Here is an 18,990-nt window from a genome sequence, read left to right on the forward strand (position 1 = left end):
ATTCCGGCAATTTCCGGGAAGTTCATCTCTACGACTGTTAAATTATAAAATCTCTCCCTCCACCTTCGACCGTGAGCCTCGCATGGGACAGAGACCGCGTCCGACCGCATCATCTTGAATTAATCCCAGCGTCCGGTACAGTGCTTGGCACACAGTAAGCGCTTAAGACCACCGTTGTTAATTGTGTACCAGTAGAAAAGGGTAATAATAATAATAATAATGGTATTCAGTGTTTACAATGTCAAGCACTGTTCATTCAACCAATCATTTCACCCTATTTATTGAGCACTTACTGTGATGCAGAGCACTGTTCTAAGTGCTCAGGAGAGTACTTTCTAAGCGCCGGGGCAGATACACGTTTAATCAGGTCAGACATAGTCCCTCTCCCCCACGGGGGTCACGCTCTAAGTTGGAGGGAGTAGATTGGATCCCCATTTTTCAGTCAAGGAAACTGAGGCACAGAGAAGTTAAGTGACTCGAGAGCTTACTGTGTGCAGAGCTCTCTACTAAGCACTTGGGAGAGGACACTATAACACAGTCGGTAGACTCATTCCCTGCCCACAACGTGTTTACAGTCTCTCCCAAGCGCTTAGTACAGTGCTCTGCACACATTAGGCGCTCACTGGGTCGATTCCTCTTTCACAACCCACAACTGAAGCAGTTGGCCTTCCTCTAAAACTAGAGTTTTTTGGATTCTTTGAGGGAGTTTTTTTTTGGAGGGCTTATTTGAAGTGGTCTGATCCATCTCCGACTCGCCCGAAGTCACTGTAAACTCCTGAACTTTTCCCGACTCCCTGTATTTTTTTTTTCCTTCCCCCTCACAGACCAGAAGGAAGCAGAAGCGTCGGAAGCGAACATTGAGGTAAGAATTCCCTAAATCCGCAATGTCGTCGGGATATCGGTGCGGGGGGTGTGTGGAGCCCTTGTTACCCGAGACCTGTCCTAGATCCCACTGAAGACGGATTAGAATGATCCACCTCCTCCTGCCGATGCGGGGTGGGGATGGTAGTATAGCTCATCAATCAATCAGTGGTATTTATTGAGCGCTTACTGTGGCAGAACGAGTAATTAATGGTATTTACTGAGCGCACACTGCGGGCAAAGCCATCAATGCTATTTACTGAAGTGCAGAGCAATCAGTGGTATATAGCAGAGAAGCAGTGTGGCTCAGTGGAAAGACCACAGGCTTGGGAGTCCGAGGTCATGGGTTCTAATCCCGGCTCTGCCGCATGTCTGCTGTGTGACCTTGGGCAAGGCACTTAACTTCTCTGAGCCTCAGTGACCTCATCTGTAAAATGGGGATGAAGGCTGTGAGCCCCACGTGGGACAACCTCATCACCTTCTATCCCCCCGGCGCTTAGGACAGTGCTTCGCACGTAGTAAGCGCTTAACAAATGCCATCATTATTATTATTATTCAGTGCTTACTACATGCAGAGCGATCAGTGGTATTTAGTGAGCGCGTACTGGGTGCAAAGCACTGTACTAAGCGCTGGGGAGTGGACAACACAGCAGAGTCAGAGTCGGTAGACATTCCCCCCAGCCCCCAAGGGGCGTCCATGGTGGAAGAGAAGCAGCGGGTAGAGCACAGAGCTGAGAGTCACAAGGTAGTGGGTTCTAATCCTGACACCGCCACTTATCTGCCGTGTGATCTTGGGTAGGTCACTCCACTTTTCCGTGCCTCAGTTACCTCATCTGTAAAAGGGGGGTAAAGGCGGAGCCCCTCGTGGGACAGGGACTGATTAGCTTGGATCCCGGAACCGGGATTGGAACCCAGGACCTCTGACTCCCAAACCCGGGCTCTTAAAACACTAAGCCACGCTGCTCCTCTATTTATTTATTTATTTATTTTACTTGTACATATCTATTCTATTTATTTTATTTTGTTACTATGTTTGGTTTTGTTCTCTGTCTCCCCCTTTTAGACTGTGAGCCCACTGTTGGGTAGGGACTGTCTCTATATGTTGCCAATTTGTGCTTCCCAAGCGCTTAGTACAGTGCTGTGCACACAGTAAGCACTCAATAAATACGATTGATGATGATGATGATGATGATGATAAAATGGGGATTTTGTAAAGTGGGGACTCTGTAAAATGGGGATGAAGACTGAGCCCCATGTGGGACAACCTGATTCATTTCGTTCATTCAATTGTATTTATTGAGCACTTACTTTTTGCAGAGCACTGTACTAAGCATTTGGGAAGTTGTCGGTTCCCTCTCCTTCCTCTCCCCCTCCTCCCCCTCCCCATCCCCCCTGCCTTACCTCCTTCCCCTCCCCACAGCACCTGTATAGATGTTTGTACATATTTATTACTTTATTTTATTTGTACATATTTATTCTATTTATTTTGTTTTGTTAATATGTTTTATTTCGTTGTCTGTCTACCCCTTCTAGACTGTGAGCCTGCCGTTGGGTAGGGACTGTCTCTATATGTTGCCAACTTGGACTTCCCAAGCGCTTAGTACAGTGCTGTGCACACAGTAAGCGCTCAATAAATGCGATTGAATGAATGAATGAATGAATGAATGAATCCACCCCAGTGCTCAGAGCAGGGCTTGGCACACAGTAAGCGCTTAACAAATACCGCCACCCACCTCATCATCATCATCATCATCATCAATCGTATTTATTGAGCGCTTACTGTGTGCAGAGCACTGTACTAAGTGCTTGGGAAGGACAAGTTGGCAACATATAGAGACAGTCCCTACCCAACAGTGGGCTCACAGTCTAAAAGGGGGAGACAGAGAACAAAACCAAACATACTAACAAAATAAAATAAATCATCACCGGTGGCAAGTGGGGCTTTTCGGTTCCTCAAGCTCGAGTGAGCGTCCGTCCTCTCCAGCATTACGGAACTTGGGGAGGCAGCGTGGCTCAGTGGAAAGAGCCCGGGCTTTGGAGTCAGAGGTCATGGGTTCGAATCCTGGCTCTGCCAACTGTCAGCTGGGTGACTCTGGGCAAGTCACTTCACTTCTCTGGGCCTCAGCGACCTCATCTGGAAAATGGGGATGAAGACTGTGAGCCTCCCGTGGGACAACCTGGTCACCTTGTAACCTCCCCAGCGCTTAGAACAGTGCTTTGCACATAGTAAGCGCTTAATAAATGCCATTGTTATTATGAACCCACGTCATCCCCCGGGCCTGGAATGCCCCCAATCCCTCTGCCCATCCGCCAAGCTAGCTCTCTTCCTCCCTTCAAGGCCCTACAGAGAGCTCACCTCCTCCAGGAGGCCTTCCCACACTGAGCCCCCTCCTTCCTCTCCCCCTCGTCCCCTTCTCCATCCCCCCAACCTTACCTCCTTCCCTTCCCCACAGCACCTGTATATATGTATATATGGTTGCACATATTTATTACTCTATTTATTTATTTATTTTACTTGTACATATCTATTCTATTTTATTTTGTAGTATGTTTGGTTTTGTCTCCCCCTTTTAGACTGTGAGCCCACTGTTGGGTGGGGACTGTCTCTGTGTGTTGCCAATCTGTACTTCCCAAGCGCTTAGTCCAGTGCTCTGCACACAGTAAGCGCTCAATAAATACGATTGATGATGGTGATGATGATGAACGCCCCCCCGCAAACCATCCCCTTGGAGGGAATGAGGCCTCGCGTCCCCCAGGCCGTGTGTCCGACCCACCCCGCGATGACCGGTTCCATCCGCCCCCTTCTCCCGGGCCCCGAGGAAACTGAGGCGCGCCTCCCACCCCCGTCGAGAGGGACGTCTCCCCCGTTTTTGTTGGCTTTCAACGCCGTCAACGTCCACGCCGGGCCGGTGGAGACTCACCGCTTCGGTTCTGTTCTTGTCTTGGCACAGTTCTTCACCATCTTTGAGGGGCATCATAACCTGGAGGATTCAGAGGAGGCGGGGGCAGGTGCGTGACTCCCCCGGGAAGTCCCCCGGGCTTGGATTCCAGGGGCCTCGGTAGACCAGCCAACCCCGGGGAAGGGGGACGGACGCCCTAGGCCAAGGTAGCCTGGTGTACTGGAGAAGCAGCGTGGCTCAGTGGAAAAGAGCATTCATTCACTCAATCGTATTTACTGAGCGCTTACTGTGTGCAGAGCACTGTACTAAGCGCTTGGGAAGGACAGGTTGGCAACATAGAGAGACGGTCCCTACCCTACAGTGGGCTCACAGTCTCGAAGAGCATGGGCTTTGGAGTCAGAGGTCATGCTCTGCACACAGTAAGCGCTCAATAAATACGATTGATTGATGGGTTCAAATCCTGGCTCCTCCACTTGTCCGCTGTGTGACTTTGAGCAAGTCACTTCTCTGTGCCTCAGTTCCCTCATCTATAAAATGGGGATTAAGACCGTGAGCCCCCCGTGGGACAACCCGATCACCTTGTAACCCCCCCAGCGCATAGAACAGTGCTTTGCACATAGTAAGCGCTTAATAAATGCTATTATTATTATTATTATTACTGGGTAGAGCCCGGGCCAAGCAGTCAGAAGGTCATGGGTTCTAATCCCGGCTCTGCCACTTGTCTGCTTTGTGACCCTGGGCAAGTCACTTCCCTTCTCTGGGCCTCAGTTCCCTCATCGGTAAAATGGGGATGAGGACGGTGAACCCCATGTGGGACAGGGACTGGATCCAACCCGATTTGCCTGGATCCACTCCAGCGCTCAGTACAGTGCCTGGCACATAGGAAGTGCTTAACAAATAACAAAATAAACAAAAGAAAATCATTTAACAATTAAAAGCAAGCAACCCAGTCATCAGGCTTTGCTTTTCCAATGATAACCTTCTCACTGTATCTCTATCTTGCCTTCACTCCTGTATTCATTCATTCAATCGTATTTATTGAGAGCTTACTGTGTGCAGAGCACTGTACTAAGCGCTTGCACTGTATTAAGCGCTGTAGTCATTTAGTAGGCTCAAACCTAGTCACCCTATACCATTCCACCACTCAAAATTCCAGCATGGTTCAGTGAAAAGAGCCCGGGCTTTGGAGTCAGAGGTCATCGGTTCAAATCCCGGCTCCGCCACTTGTCAGCTGTGTGACTTTGGGCAAGTCACTTCACTTCTCTGTGCCTCAGTTACCTCATCTGTAAAATGGGGATTAAGACTGTGAGCCCCATGTGGGGTAACTTGATCACCTTGTAATAATAATAATGATGGCATTTATTAAGCGCTTACTATGTGCAAAGCACTGTTCTAAGTGCTGGAGAGGTTACAAGGTGATCAGGTTGTCCCAGGGGGGACTCACAGTTTTAATCCCCATTTTACAGATGAGGTAACTGAGGCACAGAGAAGTTAAGTGACTTGCCCAAAGTCACCCAGCTGACAACTGGCGGAGTCGGAATTTGAACCTCTGACTCCAAAGCCCGGGCTCTTGTAAACTCCCCAGCGCTTAGAACAGTGCTTTGCACACAGTAAGCGCTTAATAAATGCCATTATTATCAATCAATCAATCGTATTTATTGAGCGCTTACTGTGTGCAGAGCACTGGACTAAGTGCTTGGGAAGTACAAGTTGGCAACATATAGAGACAGTCCCTACCCAACAGTGGGCTCCCAGTCTAGAAGGGGGAGACAGAGAACAAAACAAGACATATTAACAAAATAAAATAATAAATAAATAAGACTTCTCTATTTATTTATTTATTTATTTATTTAACTTGTACATATCTATTCTATTTATTTTATTTTGTTAGTATGTTTGGTTTTGTTCTCTGTCTCCCCCTTTTAGACTGTGAGCCCACTGTTGGGTAGGGACCGTCTCTATATGTTGCCAACTTGTACTCCCCAAGCGCTTAGTCCAGTGCTCTGCACACAGTAAGCGCTCAATAAATACGATTGATTGATTGATTGATGTACAAGTAAAATCAATTATTATTATTATTTTTCTTAGTATTATGCCATCTATTTTCCTAGTTTAAACTCTGTTCTTGATAGCCACTCTTCTAAACCGTTCATTTGCTCCTGAAGTCTTGAATCTTTCATTCCCCTCCCCGGCCCTCCCAGTCTCACTAAGGAATTTTTCAGTACAATAGACACCAGGTGGGAACTCCTCAGAGCATCTCCCAACTCCTTTTCCAATGGTGCCCGTCTGCTCAGCTGCTCCCAATCTGGGAATTGCCCGCCTGCTGGGCCCTGCCCCCTTATATAGGGCAAGGAGGCCCTAAATAAGGCTTCGAGGGTGGATTTTCTCTCCCTCCCTGCTTCTTCATTGTTTGCTGAGCGTCCACTCTCCTCGCTGGGGTTCGGTGAGTGAGGGTAGGGGGTTAGTTCTGGCTATTTCACTGCTCTTTGTGGGGTAGGGACTGCCGTTCTGTCGGACTTGGTAGCGTTGAGCCTGAGTCAGAGCGTGGGCATTAGCTTGTAATAATTGCGGTATTAATTAAGCGCTCACTATGTGCAAGGCACTGTTGTAAGCGCTGGGAAGGTTACAAGGTGATCAGGTTGTCATCATCATCATCATCAATCGTATTTATTGAGCGCTTACTATGTGCAGAGCACTGTACTAAGCGCTGGGGAAGTACAAATTGGCAACATATAGAGACAGTCCCTACCCAACAGTGGGCTCACCACGGGGGGCTCTCAGTCTTCATCCCCATTTGACAGATGAGGTCACTGAGGCCCAGAGAATCAATCAATCGTATTGAGCGCTTACTGTGTGCAGAGCACTGTACTAAGCGCTTGGGAAGTACAAGTTGGCAACATCTAGAGACAGTCCCTACCCAACAGTGGGCTCACAGTCTAAAAGGGGGAGACAGAGAACAAAACCAAACATACTAACAAAATAAAATAAATAGGATAGATATGTACAAGTAAAATAGAGTAATAAATATGTACAAACATATATACATATATACAGAGAAGTGAAGTGACTTGCCCAAAGTCACCCAGCTGACAAGTGGCGGAGTCGGGATTTGAACCCATGACCTCTGACTCCCAAGCCCGGGCTCTTTCCACTGAGCCATGCTGCTCCTCTTCGCCTGCCTGGGAGATACAGCCCGGTCCTCGGAGTCAGAAGGCCCCGGGTTCTAATGCCGGCTCTGCCACTCGTCCGCTGGGTGACCTTGGGCGAGTCGTTTCACTTCTCTGGGTCTCAGTTATTTCATCTGTAAAATAGGGATTAAAGCCTGTGACCCCCATGTGACCTCCTCGAGACTGTGAGCTCGTTGTGGGCAGGGATTGCCTCTATTGCTGTACTGTACCTTCTGTTCTGTAGGAGTTGGTAGCGTTGAGCCAGAACATAATAATAATTGTGGTATTTATTAAGCACTGACTATGTGCCAGGCACTGTACTGAGTGCTGGAGTGGGTGACAAGGAATTCAAGTTGTAGATGCGGTGACTATGTCAAAGGAAAAAACGAATTTGGAGTGGGTGACAAGGAAATCAGGTTGGAAATCAAGTTGTAGATGCGGTGACTATGTCAAATGAAAAAACGAATTGTATTTATTAAGAGCTTCCTATTTTTATGGTACTCTTTAAGTGCTTACAATGTGCCAAGCACCTTGCTAAGCGCTGGGGTAGAGCAAAGTTCATCAGGTTGGACGCAGTCCCTGTTCCCACATGGGGCTCACAGCCTTCATCCCCATTTTCAGGTGAGGGAACTGAGGCCCAGAGAAGGGAAGTGACTTCATCATCAATCATATTTATTGAGCGCTTACTGTGTGCAGAGCACTGTACTAAGCACTTGGGAAGTACAAGTTGGCAACATATAGAGACAGTCCCTACCCAACAGTGGGCTCACAGTCTAAAAGGGGGAGACAGAGAACAAAACCAAATATATTAACAAAATAAAATAAATAGAATAGATATGTACAAGTAAAATAAATAGAGTAACAAATATGTACAAACATATATACATATATACAGGTGCTGTGGGGAAGGGAAGGAGGTAAGATGGGGGGATGGAGAGGGGAACGAGGGGGAAAGGAAGGAAGGGGCTCAGTCTGGGAAGGCCTCCCAGACTAGGTTGTCAACTGTCAAGTATTAACTCTTGACAGTTACTGACGTGAGTTATTGACAAGAGTTATTGACAGTTAACTCTTGACAGCTGGGAATGATGGGGTCCCTCCAAAGTCTGGGCAAGCCTCTAGGCGGTCTTGGAATTAAAGGCTGGCACATTTATTACCACTGCAAGTACACTGCAGATTTATTATTGTTATTATTAATGAATAATAACTACAACAATGGTACTTGTTAAATGCCTGCTATGTGCTAAGCACTGTTCTAAGTACTGGGGTAGATATGAGTTAATCAGGTTGGAAAGAGTCCCTGTCCCACATGGGGCTCACGGTCTTAATCCCCATTTTACAGAAGACATAACCGAGGCCCAAAGAAGTTAAGCGACTTGCCCAAAGTCACACAGCAGACATATGGCAGAGCTGGGATTAGAAGCAAGGTCCTTTGGATTCCCAAGTCCGTGCTCTATCCACTGAGCGATGAGGTCTGGGCAAGTGACTTGCCCAGGGTCACACAGCAGGGACGTGTTGGTGCTGGGAAGAGATCCCAGGTCCGGCCTCAGTCCACTAAGCCACGCCGCTTACTAAGTGCAGAGCATGTGCGTGACCTCTCCCAAACCCTTAGCCCAGTACTCTGCATGTGGTAAATTCATTTGATCTGATTTATTGAGCGCGTACCGTGTGCAGAGCACTGTACTAAGCTCTTGGGAGAATATTTTTTGTTAATATGTTTTGTTTTGTTGTCTGTCTCCCCCTTCTAGACTGTGAGCCTGCTGTTGGGTAGGGACCGTCTCTCTATGTTGCCAACTTGGACTTCCCAAGCGCTTAGTACAGTGCTCTGCACACAGTAAGCGCTCAATAAATATGATTGAATGAATATAGTACGATAAACAGACAATACCACGGGTGGATTGACGAGGCAACGGGAGCCCCTTCCTTCCTCTCCCCCTCTCCATCCCCCATCTTACCTCCTTCCCTTCCCCACAGCACCTGTATATATGTTTGTACATATTTATTACTCTATTTATTTTACTTGTACATATCTATTCTACTTATTTTATTTTGTTAGTATGTTTGGCTTTGGTCTCCGTCTCCCCCTTTTAGACTGTGAGCCCACTGTTGGGTAGGGACCGTCTCTAGATGTTGCCAACTTGTACTTCCCAAGCGCTTAGTCCAGTGCTCTGCACACAGTAAGCGCTCAATAAATACGATTGATTGATTGAGTTAAGCAGGCACGTTCCCTACCCGCAGCCACCTTAGTCGAAAATAGGATGTGACTGGTTTTCCACGGCCCCAGGGGAGACCGGATTCAACCTTTTTGGAGAGGCCGGGGAGAGAGAGGAAGAAAGAGGCTGGGCCGGAACCTTCTGACCCATCATCGACGCCCCTTTGGCTCCTGGGTGGTCTGGGCCCGGCCCTTTAATAATAATAATAATAATAATAGTAATAATAATAATAACAATAATGGCATTTATTAAGCGCTTACGACAGGCTGCAGCCCAACAGCGTGATTTCCGGGGTGGTGAGCTGGACTCCCCTCACCCTAACGGCCCCTCCACATCCTTTCTCCTCGGCCCCAGGCTCAGTCGAAGGCAACGCGTCCAAGCACCAGATCAACGTGCTGGAAAAGGTGTCCTCCGCGCTCTCCAGGGTCTTCTCTCGGACGTCCGCCAGCCCCCCCGGCCCCCCCTGAAATCACCCCTGCCCCCTCACCAACATTAAATCCATCCGAGGGTCGTTGGAAACGGCGCGTTGTGGTGGAGTTGTTTTTATTTTCCCTAGTCAAGTACCAAGAGCCACGGGGACTCAGAATCCCATCAGGATGATGGCGATGATGGTATCTCCTGAGCGCTTACTATGTGCCAGGCACTGTCATAAGCACAGGGGAGGATGTCACCCAGCTGGCAATTGCTAGAGTCGGCATTTGAACCCACGACCTCTGACTCCAGAGCCTGTGCTCTTTCCACTGAGCCATGCTGCTTCTCTGATGACCTTGTATAATAATAATAATAATGATGGCATTTATTAAGCGCTTACTATGTGCAAAGCCCTATTCTAAGCGCTGGGGAGGTTACGAGGTGATCAGGTTGTCCCATGGGGGGCCCACAGTCTTCCTCCCCATTTTACAGATGAGGCCACCGAGGCCCAGAGAAGTGAAGCGACTCACCCAAAGTCACCCAGCTGACAATTGGCAGGGTCGGAATTTGAACCCATGACCTCTGACTCCAGAGCCCGTGCTCTTTCCACTGAGCGCCGCTGCTTCTCTGATGACCTTGTATAACAATAATAATAATGATGGCATTTATTAAGCACTTACTATGTGCAAAGCCCTGTTCTAAGCGCTGGGGAGGTTACGAGGTGGTCGGGTTGTCCACGATGCTTCTCTGATGACCTCGTATCTACTCCAGCGCTTAGAACAGTGCTCGGCTCATAGCGCTTACAAATACAACCATTATTATTATTATTGAAGGCCGCCCGCCACCTTTGCCAACGTCCTCCCCTGATCTGCCCCCAGCCTCGGAGGCGCAACGAAAGAAACGTCCGTGGCCGGGGATCAAACAGAGTCCGGAAATTTTATTGGGGTCCCGGCTCCACTCAGAGGAGGCCCCCGCGGAGCGGCTCAGCGCCTGGCCCGGCCGTCTTCCCCGGCCCGCCGGCCTTCCGGCTCCGCGCGCTTTTCCCGACGCTCGGGCCGAGGCTCCGAGGTCCCGCCCCGTTCCCGGCTCCTGCCCTTCCCGGACTGGGCCGGGGGTCTCTCCTTCCTCCCGTCGGCGCTCGGCCCTCGGTCCGCTTCCCCCCGGCCGCGGTCGGGCCTGCGGCCTTCTCTGGCCCCTGCCTTGATATCCACGCGGGCGTATTTGTCGTAGCCGGGGTCTTCCTTCTCCTCCTTGATGCGGGCCCGGGGGGCGAGGGCCGCTTGGTCCTCCGCGGACCCCCCGGGGGGCGTCTCCCGCTTCACCCTCTTCTCCTTGTCTTTCTTTTTCTTCTTTTTCTCCTTGGGGGCTGAAAGGGAGACCCCAGGTCAGTCACAGAGCACGCTGGCCGAACGGAGACTTCCGCTTCCCCGAGTGCCATTTCTGTCTCTTTATGTTGCCAACTTGTACTTCCCAAGCGCTCTGCACACAGTAAGCGCTCAATAAATACGATTGATTGATTTCTCTCCCCTTCCCTCTGGGCGCGAGAAGCGGAGCGGCCTTGTGGGTAGCGCGACCTGGGGCTCCGGGTGACCTTGGGCGAGTCGCTTCGCTTCTCTCAGTTTCCCCCCCACTCTGGAAAATGGGGATTCAATCCCCGCCCTCCCTCTGACAACCTGGGAGTCCCACATAATAATAATAATGTTGGTATTTGTTAAGCGCTTACTGTGTGCCAAGCACTGTTCTAAGCGCTGGGGTAGATACAAGGTGATCAGGTTGTCCCACGGGGGGCTCACAGTCTTCATCCCCATTTTCCAGATGAGGGAACTGAGGCCCAGAGAATTAATTAATTATGGTATTTGTTAAGCGCTTACTATGTGCAAAGCACTGTTCTAAGCACTGGGGGGGATACAAGGTGATCAGGTTGTCCCACGGGGGGCTCACAGTCTTAATACCCTTTTTACAGATGAGGTAATATTTGTTAAGTGCTTACTGTGTGCCAAGCACTGTTCTAAGCGCTTGGGTAGATACAAGGTAATCAGGTTGTCCCACGGGGGGCTCACAGCCTTCATCCCCATTTTCCAGATGAGGGAACTGAGGCCCACAGAATTAATTAATTAATAATGGTATTTGTTAAGCGCTTACCATGTGCCAAGCGCTGTTCTAAGCACTGGGGGGGTACAAGGTAGTCAGGTTGTCCCACGGGGGGCTCACAGTCTTCATCCCCATTTTACAGATGAGGCCACCGAGGCCCAGAGAAGTGAAGCGACTCGCCCAAAGTCACCCAGCTGACAATTGGCAGAGTAGGGATTTGAACCCGTGACCTCTGACTCCAAAGCCCGGGCTCTTTCCACTGAGCCACGCTGCTTCTCAAGAGAAGCGAAGTGACTTGCCCAAGGTCACACGGCTGACAAGTTGGCGGAGCGGGATTAGAACCCATGACCGCGCTCTTTCCCTTGAGTCTTGTGTCTACCCCGGGCGTTCGGCACGCTGATCGCTACTAGAGAAGCAGCGTGGCTCAGTGGAAAGAGCCCGGGCTTTGGGGTCAGAGGTCATGGGTTCAAATCCCAGCTCTGCCACTTGTCAGCTGGGTGACTCTGGGCAAGTCACTTCTCTGGGCCTCAGTGACCTCATCTGTAAAACGGGGATTAAGACTGTCCCACGTGGGACAACCTGATCACCTTGTAATCTCTACAGTGCTTTGCACAGAGTAAGCGCTTAATAAATGCCACTATTATTATTATTACTATATTCCTAGGAAGTGGGAGTTCAGGCGGAGGGGAAAGAGGTTCCCGAGACTCCGGGGAAAGGGGACGGAAGAGTTTGCGATTTCCGCTCTCCCAGGGGGAGCCTCCCCACGGAGAAGCGGCCTCCCGGGACAGACCCTCGTCCCGAGGGCCACTGCCGAGCGGCCCCCGGGCTATCTCCGAATCGCCGCCCACCCCGGGGCCCAGCGACGGCCCCCCGACTCACCGCCCCCCGCCACGGGCCTCACCCTTCTTCCTCTTCCGGGATGGCGTCCCGGCCCCCTGCCCTTCCTCGTCCGAGGAGTCCAAAGAAGAGCCGGGGGGAGGCGTCTCGGCCCCGCAGCCCCGCTCGCGGAGGGCCTTGGTCACGTCGTCTACGTCCTCGGAGTCCTTTGGGGGCCGATAGTTGGCCACGTGGTCCACCCGGATGGTCCTCCCCTTGATCTGGGCGGGCGGAGGGAGAGACGGAGGCAACCGAGGGATTTACTGAAGGCCCTCTATTAATAAACGGTATGTATAATAATAACAAATGGGTTCGAATCCCGGCTCCGCCACGTGTCTGCTGTGCGACCTTGGGCAAGTCACTTAACTTCTCGGAGCCTCGGTTACCTCATCTGTTAAATGGGGATGATGATTTTATTTTATTTTGTTGCTATGTTTGGTTCTGTTCTCTGTCTCCCCCTTTTAATCAATCAATCAATCAATCAATCGTATTTATTGAGCGCTTACTATGTGCAGAGCACTGTACTAAGCGCTTGGGAAGTACAAATTGGCATCACATAGAGACAGTCCCTACCCGATAGTGGGCTCACAGTCTAAAAGGGGGAGACAGAGAACAGAACCAAACATACCAACAAAATAAAATAAGTAGGATAGAAATGTACAAGTAAAATAAATAAATAAATAAATAAACAGAGTAATAAATATGTGAGCCCTTTTAGACTGTGAGCCCACTGTTGGGTAGGGACTGTCTCTATGTGTTGCTAATTTGTACTTCCCAAGCGCTTAGTACAGTGCTCTGCACATAGTAAGCGCTCAATAAATACGATTGATTGATTGATAAATGCCATCATTATTATTATTATTATTCCCAAGCGCTTAGTACAGTGCTCTGCACACAGTAAGCGCTCAATAAATACGACTGATTGATTGATTGACTGTGAGCCCCATGCGGGACAACCTGATCACCTTGTATCCCCCCAGCCCTTAGAACAGTGCTTTGCACATAGTAAGCGCTTAACAAATGCCATTATTATTATTATTATTAAATGATAGTATTAAGTGCTTACTATGTGCGAGGAATGATGGCATCTGTTAAGCGCTTACTATGTGCAAAGCACCGTTCTAAGCGCGGGTGGGGGGGAATATAAGGTGATCAGGTTGTCCCACGTGGGGCTCACAGCTTGAATCCCCATTGTCCAGATGAGGTAACTGAGGCACAGGGAATAATAATAATAATAATGATGGCACTTGGTAAGCGCTTACTATGTGCAAAGCACTGTTCTAAGTGCGGGGGTGGGGGGGATACAAGGTGATCAGGTTGTCCCACGTGGGGCTCACAGCTTTAATCCCCATTTTCCAGATGAGGTAACTGAGGCATAGACAATAATAATAATGATGGCATTTGGTAAGCGCTTACTATGTGCACAGCACTGTTCTAAGCGCTGGGGGGGAATACAAGGTGATCAGGTTGTCCCACGTGGGGCTCACAGCTTTAATCCCCATTTTCCAGATGAGGTAACTGAGGCACAGACAATAATAATAATGATGGCATTTGGTAAGCGCTTACTATGTGCACAGCACTGTTCTAAGCGCTGGGGGGGAATACAAGGTGATCAGGTTGTCCCACGTGGGGCACACAGCTTTAATCCCCATTTTCCAGATGAGGTAACTGAGGCACGGACAATAATAATAATAATAATGATGGCATTTGTCTCAGTCAGAACCAGTTTTGTAAAAGTGGGCGCCCCATGTAAAAAAGTATTGTTGCCCAGTGGATAGAGCACTTGCTTGGGAACCGGAGGACCTGGGTTCTAATTCCCTCTCCACCACTTGTCTGCTGTGTGATCTTGAGCAAGTCACTTAACTTCTCTGTGCCTCAGTCACCTCATCTGTAAAATGGGGATTAAGACCGTGAGCCCTATATTACACAGGGCGGTGCCCAACCTGATTCCCGGGACCTACCCAGAGTGCTTACATACCTATTCTATTTATTTTATTTTGTTAATATGTTTGGTTTTGTTGTCTGTCTCCCCCCTTCTAGACTGTGAGCCCACTGTTGGGTAGGGACTGTCTCTATATGTTGCCAACTTGGACTTCCCAAGCGCTTAGTACAGTGCTCTGCACAGAGTAAGCACTCAATAAATACGATTGATTGATTGCCTCAGGTCGCACAGCAGACAGGTGGCCGGGCCGGGATCAGGAGAACCAGGTTGCCGGGCCGGGATCAGGAGAACCAGGTTGCCGAAACAGAAAGTTGGGAGGACAGGGAAAAGGGAAGTTGCCACCCCCGCCCTCACCTTAATCCCGTTAAAGTTGTCGACGGCAAGGATGGTGCTTCTCTGATCTTCGTAGCACAAAAAGCCAAAGCCTTTCGACTTCCCCGTCTTCTTGTCCCGCACGAGGTTAATGTTGACAATCTCCCCGTATCTGTTAAAAAAAAAAAAAAAAAATGATGATCATCACCGGTGGTATTTATTGAGCGCTCACTGTGGGCGAAGCCTAGGGGAGAGGGCAATACGACGCGTTCTCTGCCCGCCACGGGTTTCCAGCCTAGAGGTGACCCCGATTCCCACTAGGCTGTGAGCTCGCTGAGGGCAGGGAATGTCACTGTTTATCGATGCACTTCCCAAGCGCTCAGTACAGTGCCCTGCCCAAGGTAAGCGCTTAATAGATACGACTGAATGAACGAGTGCGTTCCCTGAAGGACCTGCCTCGTGGGAGGCAACGCCTTTGGCCTGCCGTTACTTTTGATAGCGCTCCGCCCACGGTAAGCGCTCAATAAATATGACTTAAGGAATGGCGGCCGGAGATTCGGCATGGCTTAGTGGAAAGAGCCTGGGCTTGGGAGTGAGAGGTTGTGGGTTCTAATCCCGTTTCTGCCACTTGTCGGTTGTGTGACTTTGGGCAAGTCACTTATCTTTTCCATCTGTCAAATGGGGATTTGAGAGGCCTTCCCACACTGAGCCCCTTCCTTCCTCTCCCCCTCGTCCCCCTCTCCATCCCCCCCATCTTACCTCCTTCCCTTCCCCACAGCACCTGTATATATGTAGATATGTTTGTACATATTTATTACTCTATTTATTTTACTTGTACATATCTATTCTATTTATTTTATTTTGTTAGTATGTTTGGTTTTGTTCTCTGTCTCCCCCTTTTAGACTGTGAGCCCACTGTTGGGTAGGGACTGTCTCTATATGTTGCCAATTTGTACTTCCCAAGCGCTTAGTACAGTGCTCTGCACACAGTAAGCGCTCAATAAGTACGATTGATGATGGGGATGAAGCCTGTGAGCCCCACGTGGGACACCCTGATGAGCTTGTATCTATCCCAGCGCTTAGAACAGTGCTCGGCACATAGTAAGCGTTTAACAAATGCCATCATCATGATTATTATTATTAGATTGAAGAACCAACCACCCCCCACCTCACCCTTCCTCCAGCCTTGAGCAATGCACAGGGCAACACAAACAAACACCCCGACCCCTTCCCCAGGCTGGGGAATGGGACCCCCGCCGGGGCGGCTACTTGGGAGACCCCCCAAGTCCCGCCCCACCCCGGGGCCCGCACTTACTGCGAGAACACACACAGGACGTCGCCTTCGGTCAGCTCGTAGGGCAGCCCTCCTAAAACCCATCAAACAAATGAATCTGTGAGCCCCGAGTGAGACAACCTGGTAACCTGTTATTCATTCAATCGTATTTATTGAGCGCTTACTATGTGCAGAGCACTGTAGTAAGCGCTTGATCTATCCCAGAGCTTGGCACAGAGTTGTTGCTTAACAAATACCATTATTGTTATCATTATTATCCACCCCAGCGCTTAGTACAGTGCCTGGAACACAGTAAGTACCTAATGCCACGATGATGATTAAATGACAGATCAATCAATAGTATTTATTGAGCGCTTACTATGTGCAGAGCACTGTACTAAGCGCTTGGGAAGTACAAATTGGCAACACATAGAGACAGTCCCTACCCAACAGTGGGCTCACAGTCTAAAAGAGTGGGCTCACAGTCTAAAAGGACGAAAGTGGTGGGACGGGGGGGCGAGTAAAGGGAGCAAGTCAGGGCAGTGTGGAAGTGACTCGGTCAAGGTCCTTCAGCAGACCTGGGGCAGAGGTGGGATTAGAACCCAGGCCCTGCCACCTCTTCCCAGGAGGTCCCGCTGGTTCCTTAGCAGGGAGTGGGCAGACAGGCTCCCGCCAAGGAGGAAAAGCGGGGCGGGGAAGGGGTGAGGGGTCAGAGGTGAGGGGTCAGAGGTGAGGGGGTGAGGGGGTCAGTCACCGAGGAAGATCCAGGCGCTGTGGCGGTACTCCGAGTGCCAGGACACCGACTCGGCGACGCCCAGGGCCGCTTCCCGCTCGTTCAGCTCATTGATCAGCTTCACCTTCGTCAGGGGGCTGCGGACAGGGGGACAGGGGTCAGAGGTCAGGGGATGGGGACGGGATGGAGCAGGGGTCAAGGGGACAGGGGGCGGGACATGGGGACAGTGGTCAGGGCATGGGAGAGGGGCATGGTTCAGAGGAACAGAGAGGGGGACAGGGGATGGGAGAGGGGTCAAGGGGATGGGACGGGGTCAAGGGGACAGGGAACAGGGGGATGGGACAGGGGTCAAGGGGATGGGGACAGGGGGATGGGACGGGTCAAAGGGATGGGACAGGGGTGAAGGGGACAGGGGACGGGGGATGGGACAGCGGTCAAGGGGACGGGTCAGGAGGACATGGGATGGGGGACGGTTCAGAGGTACAGGGGATGGGACGGGGGAGGGGGATGGTTCAGAAGAATAGGGGACAGGGGATGGGACAGGGAGAGGGGACGGGATGGGCCAGGGGGATGGGTCAGAAGGACAGGGGATGGGATGGGGGGACGGTTCAGAGGAACAGGGGATGGGGCAGGGGTCAGGAGGATAGGGGGACGGTTCAGAGGAACAGGGGACTCATTCATTCATTCAATCGTATTTATCGAGCGCTTACTGTGTGCAGAGCACCGGACTAAGCGCTTGGGAAGGACAAGTTGGCAACATAGGGAGACGGTCCCTACCCGACAGTGGGCTCACAGTCTAGAAGAGTAGACTGGGATGGGTCAGGAGGACAGGGGGACGGTTCAGAGGAACAGGGGATGGGGCAGGGCTCGGGGGACAGGGGATGGGACAGGGGGACGGTTCAGAGGAACAGGGGATGGGGCGGGGGGACGGTTCAGAGGAACAGGGGATGGGGCAGGGCTCAGGGGGACAGGGGATGGGACAGGGGGACGGTTCAGAGGAACAGGGGATGGGGTAGGGGGACGGTTCAGAGGAACAGGGGATGGGGCAGGGCTCAGGGGGACAGGGGATGGGACAGGGGGACGGTTCAGAGGAACAGGGGATGGGGTAGGGGGACGGTTCAGAGGAACAGGGGATGGGGTAGGGGGACGGTTCAGAGGAACATGGTTTGGGGCAGGAGGACAGGGGGACGGGATGGGGCAGGGTTCAGGGGAACAGGAGATGGGGCAGGGCTCGGGGAGAGGGGATGGGATAGGGAACAGGGGGACAGGGGATGGGGTAGGACTCAGGGGGAGAGAGGATGGAACAGGGGGACAGGGGATGGGGCAGGGCTCAGGGGGACAGGGGATGGGGCAGGGCTCAGGGGGACAGGGGATGGGACAGGGAACAGGGGATAGGCCGGGTCAGGGGGACAGGGGATGGGACGGGGGGACCGGTCAGGAGGAGAGGGGTCAGAGGGACAAGGGATGGGACGGAAGGGTCAGGGGATGGGGGAGGGACAGAGGACGGGGGACAGGGGGGAGGAGGGAAGAGGAAGGAAGGGAAGAGAAGAAAAGGTAAAGAGGGAAGAAGGGAGGGAGGGAACAGGGGAGGAGGAGGGTGTAAAGGAAGGAGAGAGAGAGAGAGAGAGAGAGAGAGAAGGAGCAGAGGTGTGTGAGCGGAGCTGTGGGTTGAGGCCCGCTTCCCCCCTGCCACCGCCACCGCCTCCCGCCGCCCTCCCTGCTTTACTTCATCGCGACGCACGGCCGGGACTGCCGGAAGGGGGGGGCAGCGAGCCCTCCGCCCGCGACTTCCTACTGCGCCTGCGCCGACTCCAGAGGGGCGCCCAGGGAGGAGTGCTGCGCATGCGCCGGACGCCCGCCCGCGGAATCGGTGACGTCAGCCGCAAGGGGCGCGGCATGGATGACGTAAGCACGCGCGAGGTGGGCGGGGCCTGAGGGCGGCTCCCTCCCCTCCACCTCATAGTAATAATAATAATAATGATGGCATTTATTAAGCGCTTACTACGTGCAAAGCACTGTTCTAAGCGCTGGGGAGGTTACAAGGTGATCAGGTGGTCCCACAGGGGGCTCACAGTCTTCATCCCCATTTTACAGAGGAGGGAACTGAGGCCCAGAGAATAATAATACTAAGGATGGTATTTGTTAGGCGCTTACTATGTGCAAAGCACTGTTCTAAGCGCTGGGGAGGTTACAAGGCAATCAGGTTGTCCCACA

General features: G+C 51.3%; 2 protein-coding genes across 2 annotated transcripts in view; one reads left to right on the forward strand and one right to left on the reverse strand.

The window, feature by feature from the left end:
- The window catches only part of FSIP2 (fibrous sheath interacting protein 2), an 86,312-nt gene extending 76,655 nt beyond the window's left edge, over positions 1-9,657 (forward strand). The window contains 3 exon segments of the mRNA XM_038748419.1: positions 825-862; positions 3,813-3,870; positions 9,493-9,657. Of these exon segments, the coding sequence (XP_038604347.1) occupies positions 825-862; positions 3,813-3,870; positions 9,493-9,605 (209 nt within the window). The 3' untranslated portion in view covers positions 9,606-9,657.
- Positions 9,658-10,466: 809 nt separating this feature from the next.
- RBMX2 (RNA binding motif protein X-linked 2) lies at positions 10,467-18,595 on the reverse strand. Its single transcript, XM_038748207.1, has 6 exons — positions 18,503-18,595; positions 16,798-16,913; positions 16,086-16,137; positions 14,813-14,942; positions 12,542-12,737; positions 10,467-10,915 (listed from the first exon to the last, which is right to left on the reverse strand). The coding sequence occupies exons 1-6, from the start codon at positions 18,505-18,507 to the stop codon at positions 10,533-10,535; spliced, it is 882 nt and encodes a 293-aa protein (XP_038604135.1). The 5' UTR covers positions 18,508-18,595; the 3' UTR covers positions 10,467-10,532.
- Between the last annotated feature and the right edge of the window lie 395 nt (positions 18,596-18,990).

The sequence above is a fragment of the Tachyglossus aculeatus genome, chromosome 6 (assembly GCF_015852505.1).
Source record: "Tachyglossus aculeatus isolate mTacAcu1 chromosome 6, mTacAcu1.pri, whole genome shotgun sequence".
Taxonomy (NCBI): domain Eukaryota; kingdom Metazoa; phylum Chordata; class Mammalia; order Monotremata; family Tachyglossidae; genus Tachyglossus; species Tachyglossus aculeatus.

What these genes read in the sequence shown, in the direction of transcription:
- RBMX2 (XM_038748207.1), bottom strand. An exon ending in CAGCGCCTGGATCTTCCTCG is followed by an intron (nt 16,138 to 16,797) that starts GTGACTGACCCC and finishes GATGGGTTTTAG; the next exon opens with GAGGGCTGCCCTACGAGCTG. An exon ending in ATCCCGGAAGAGGAAGAAGG is followed by an intron (nt 10,916 to 12,541) that starts GTGAGGCCCGTG and finishes TCTCCCTTTCAG; the next exon opens with CCCCCAAGGAGAAAAAGAAG.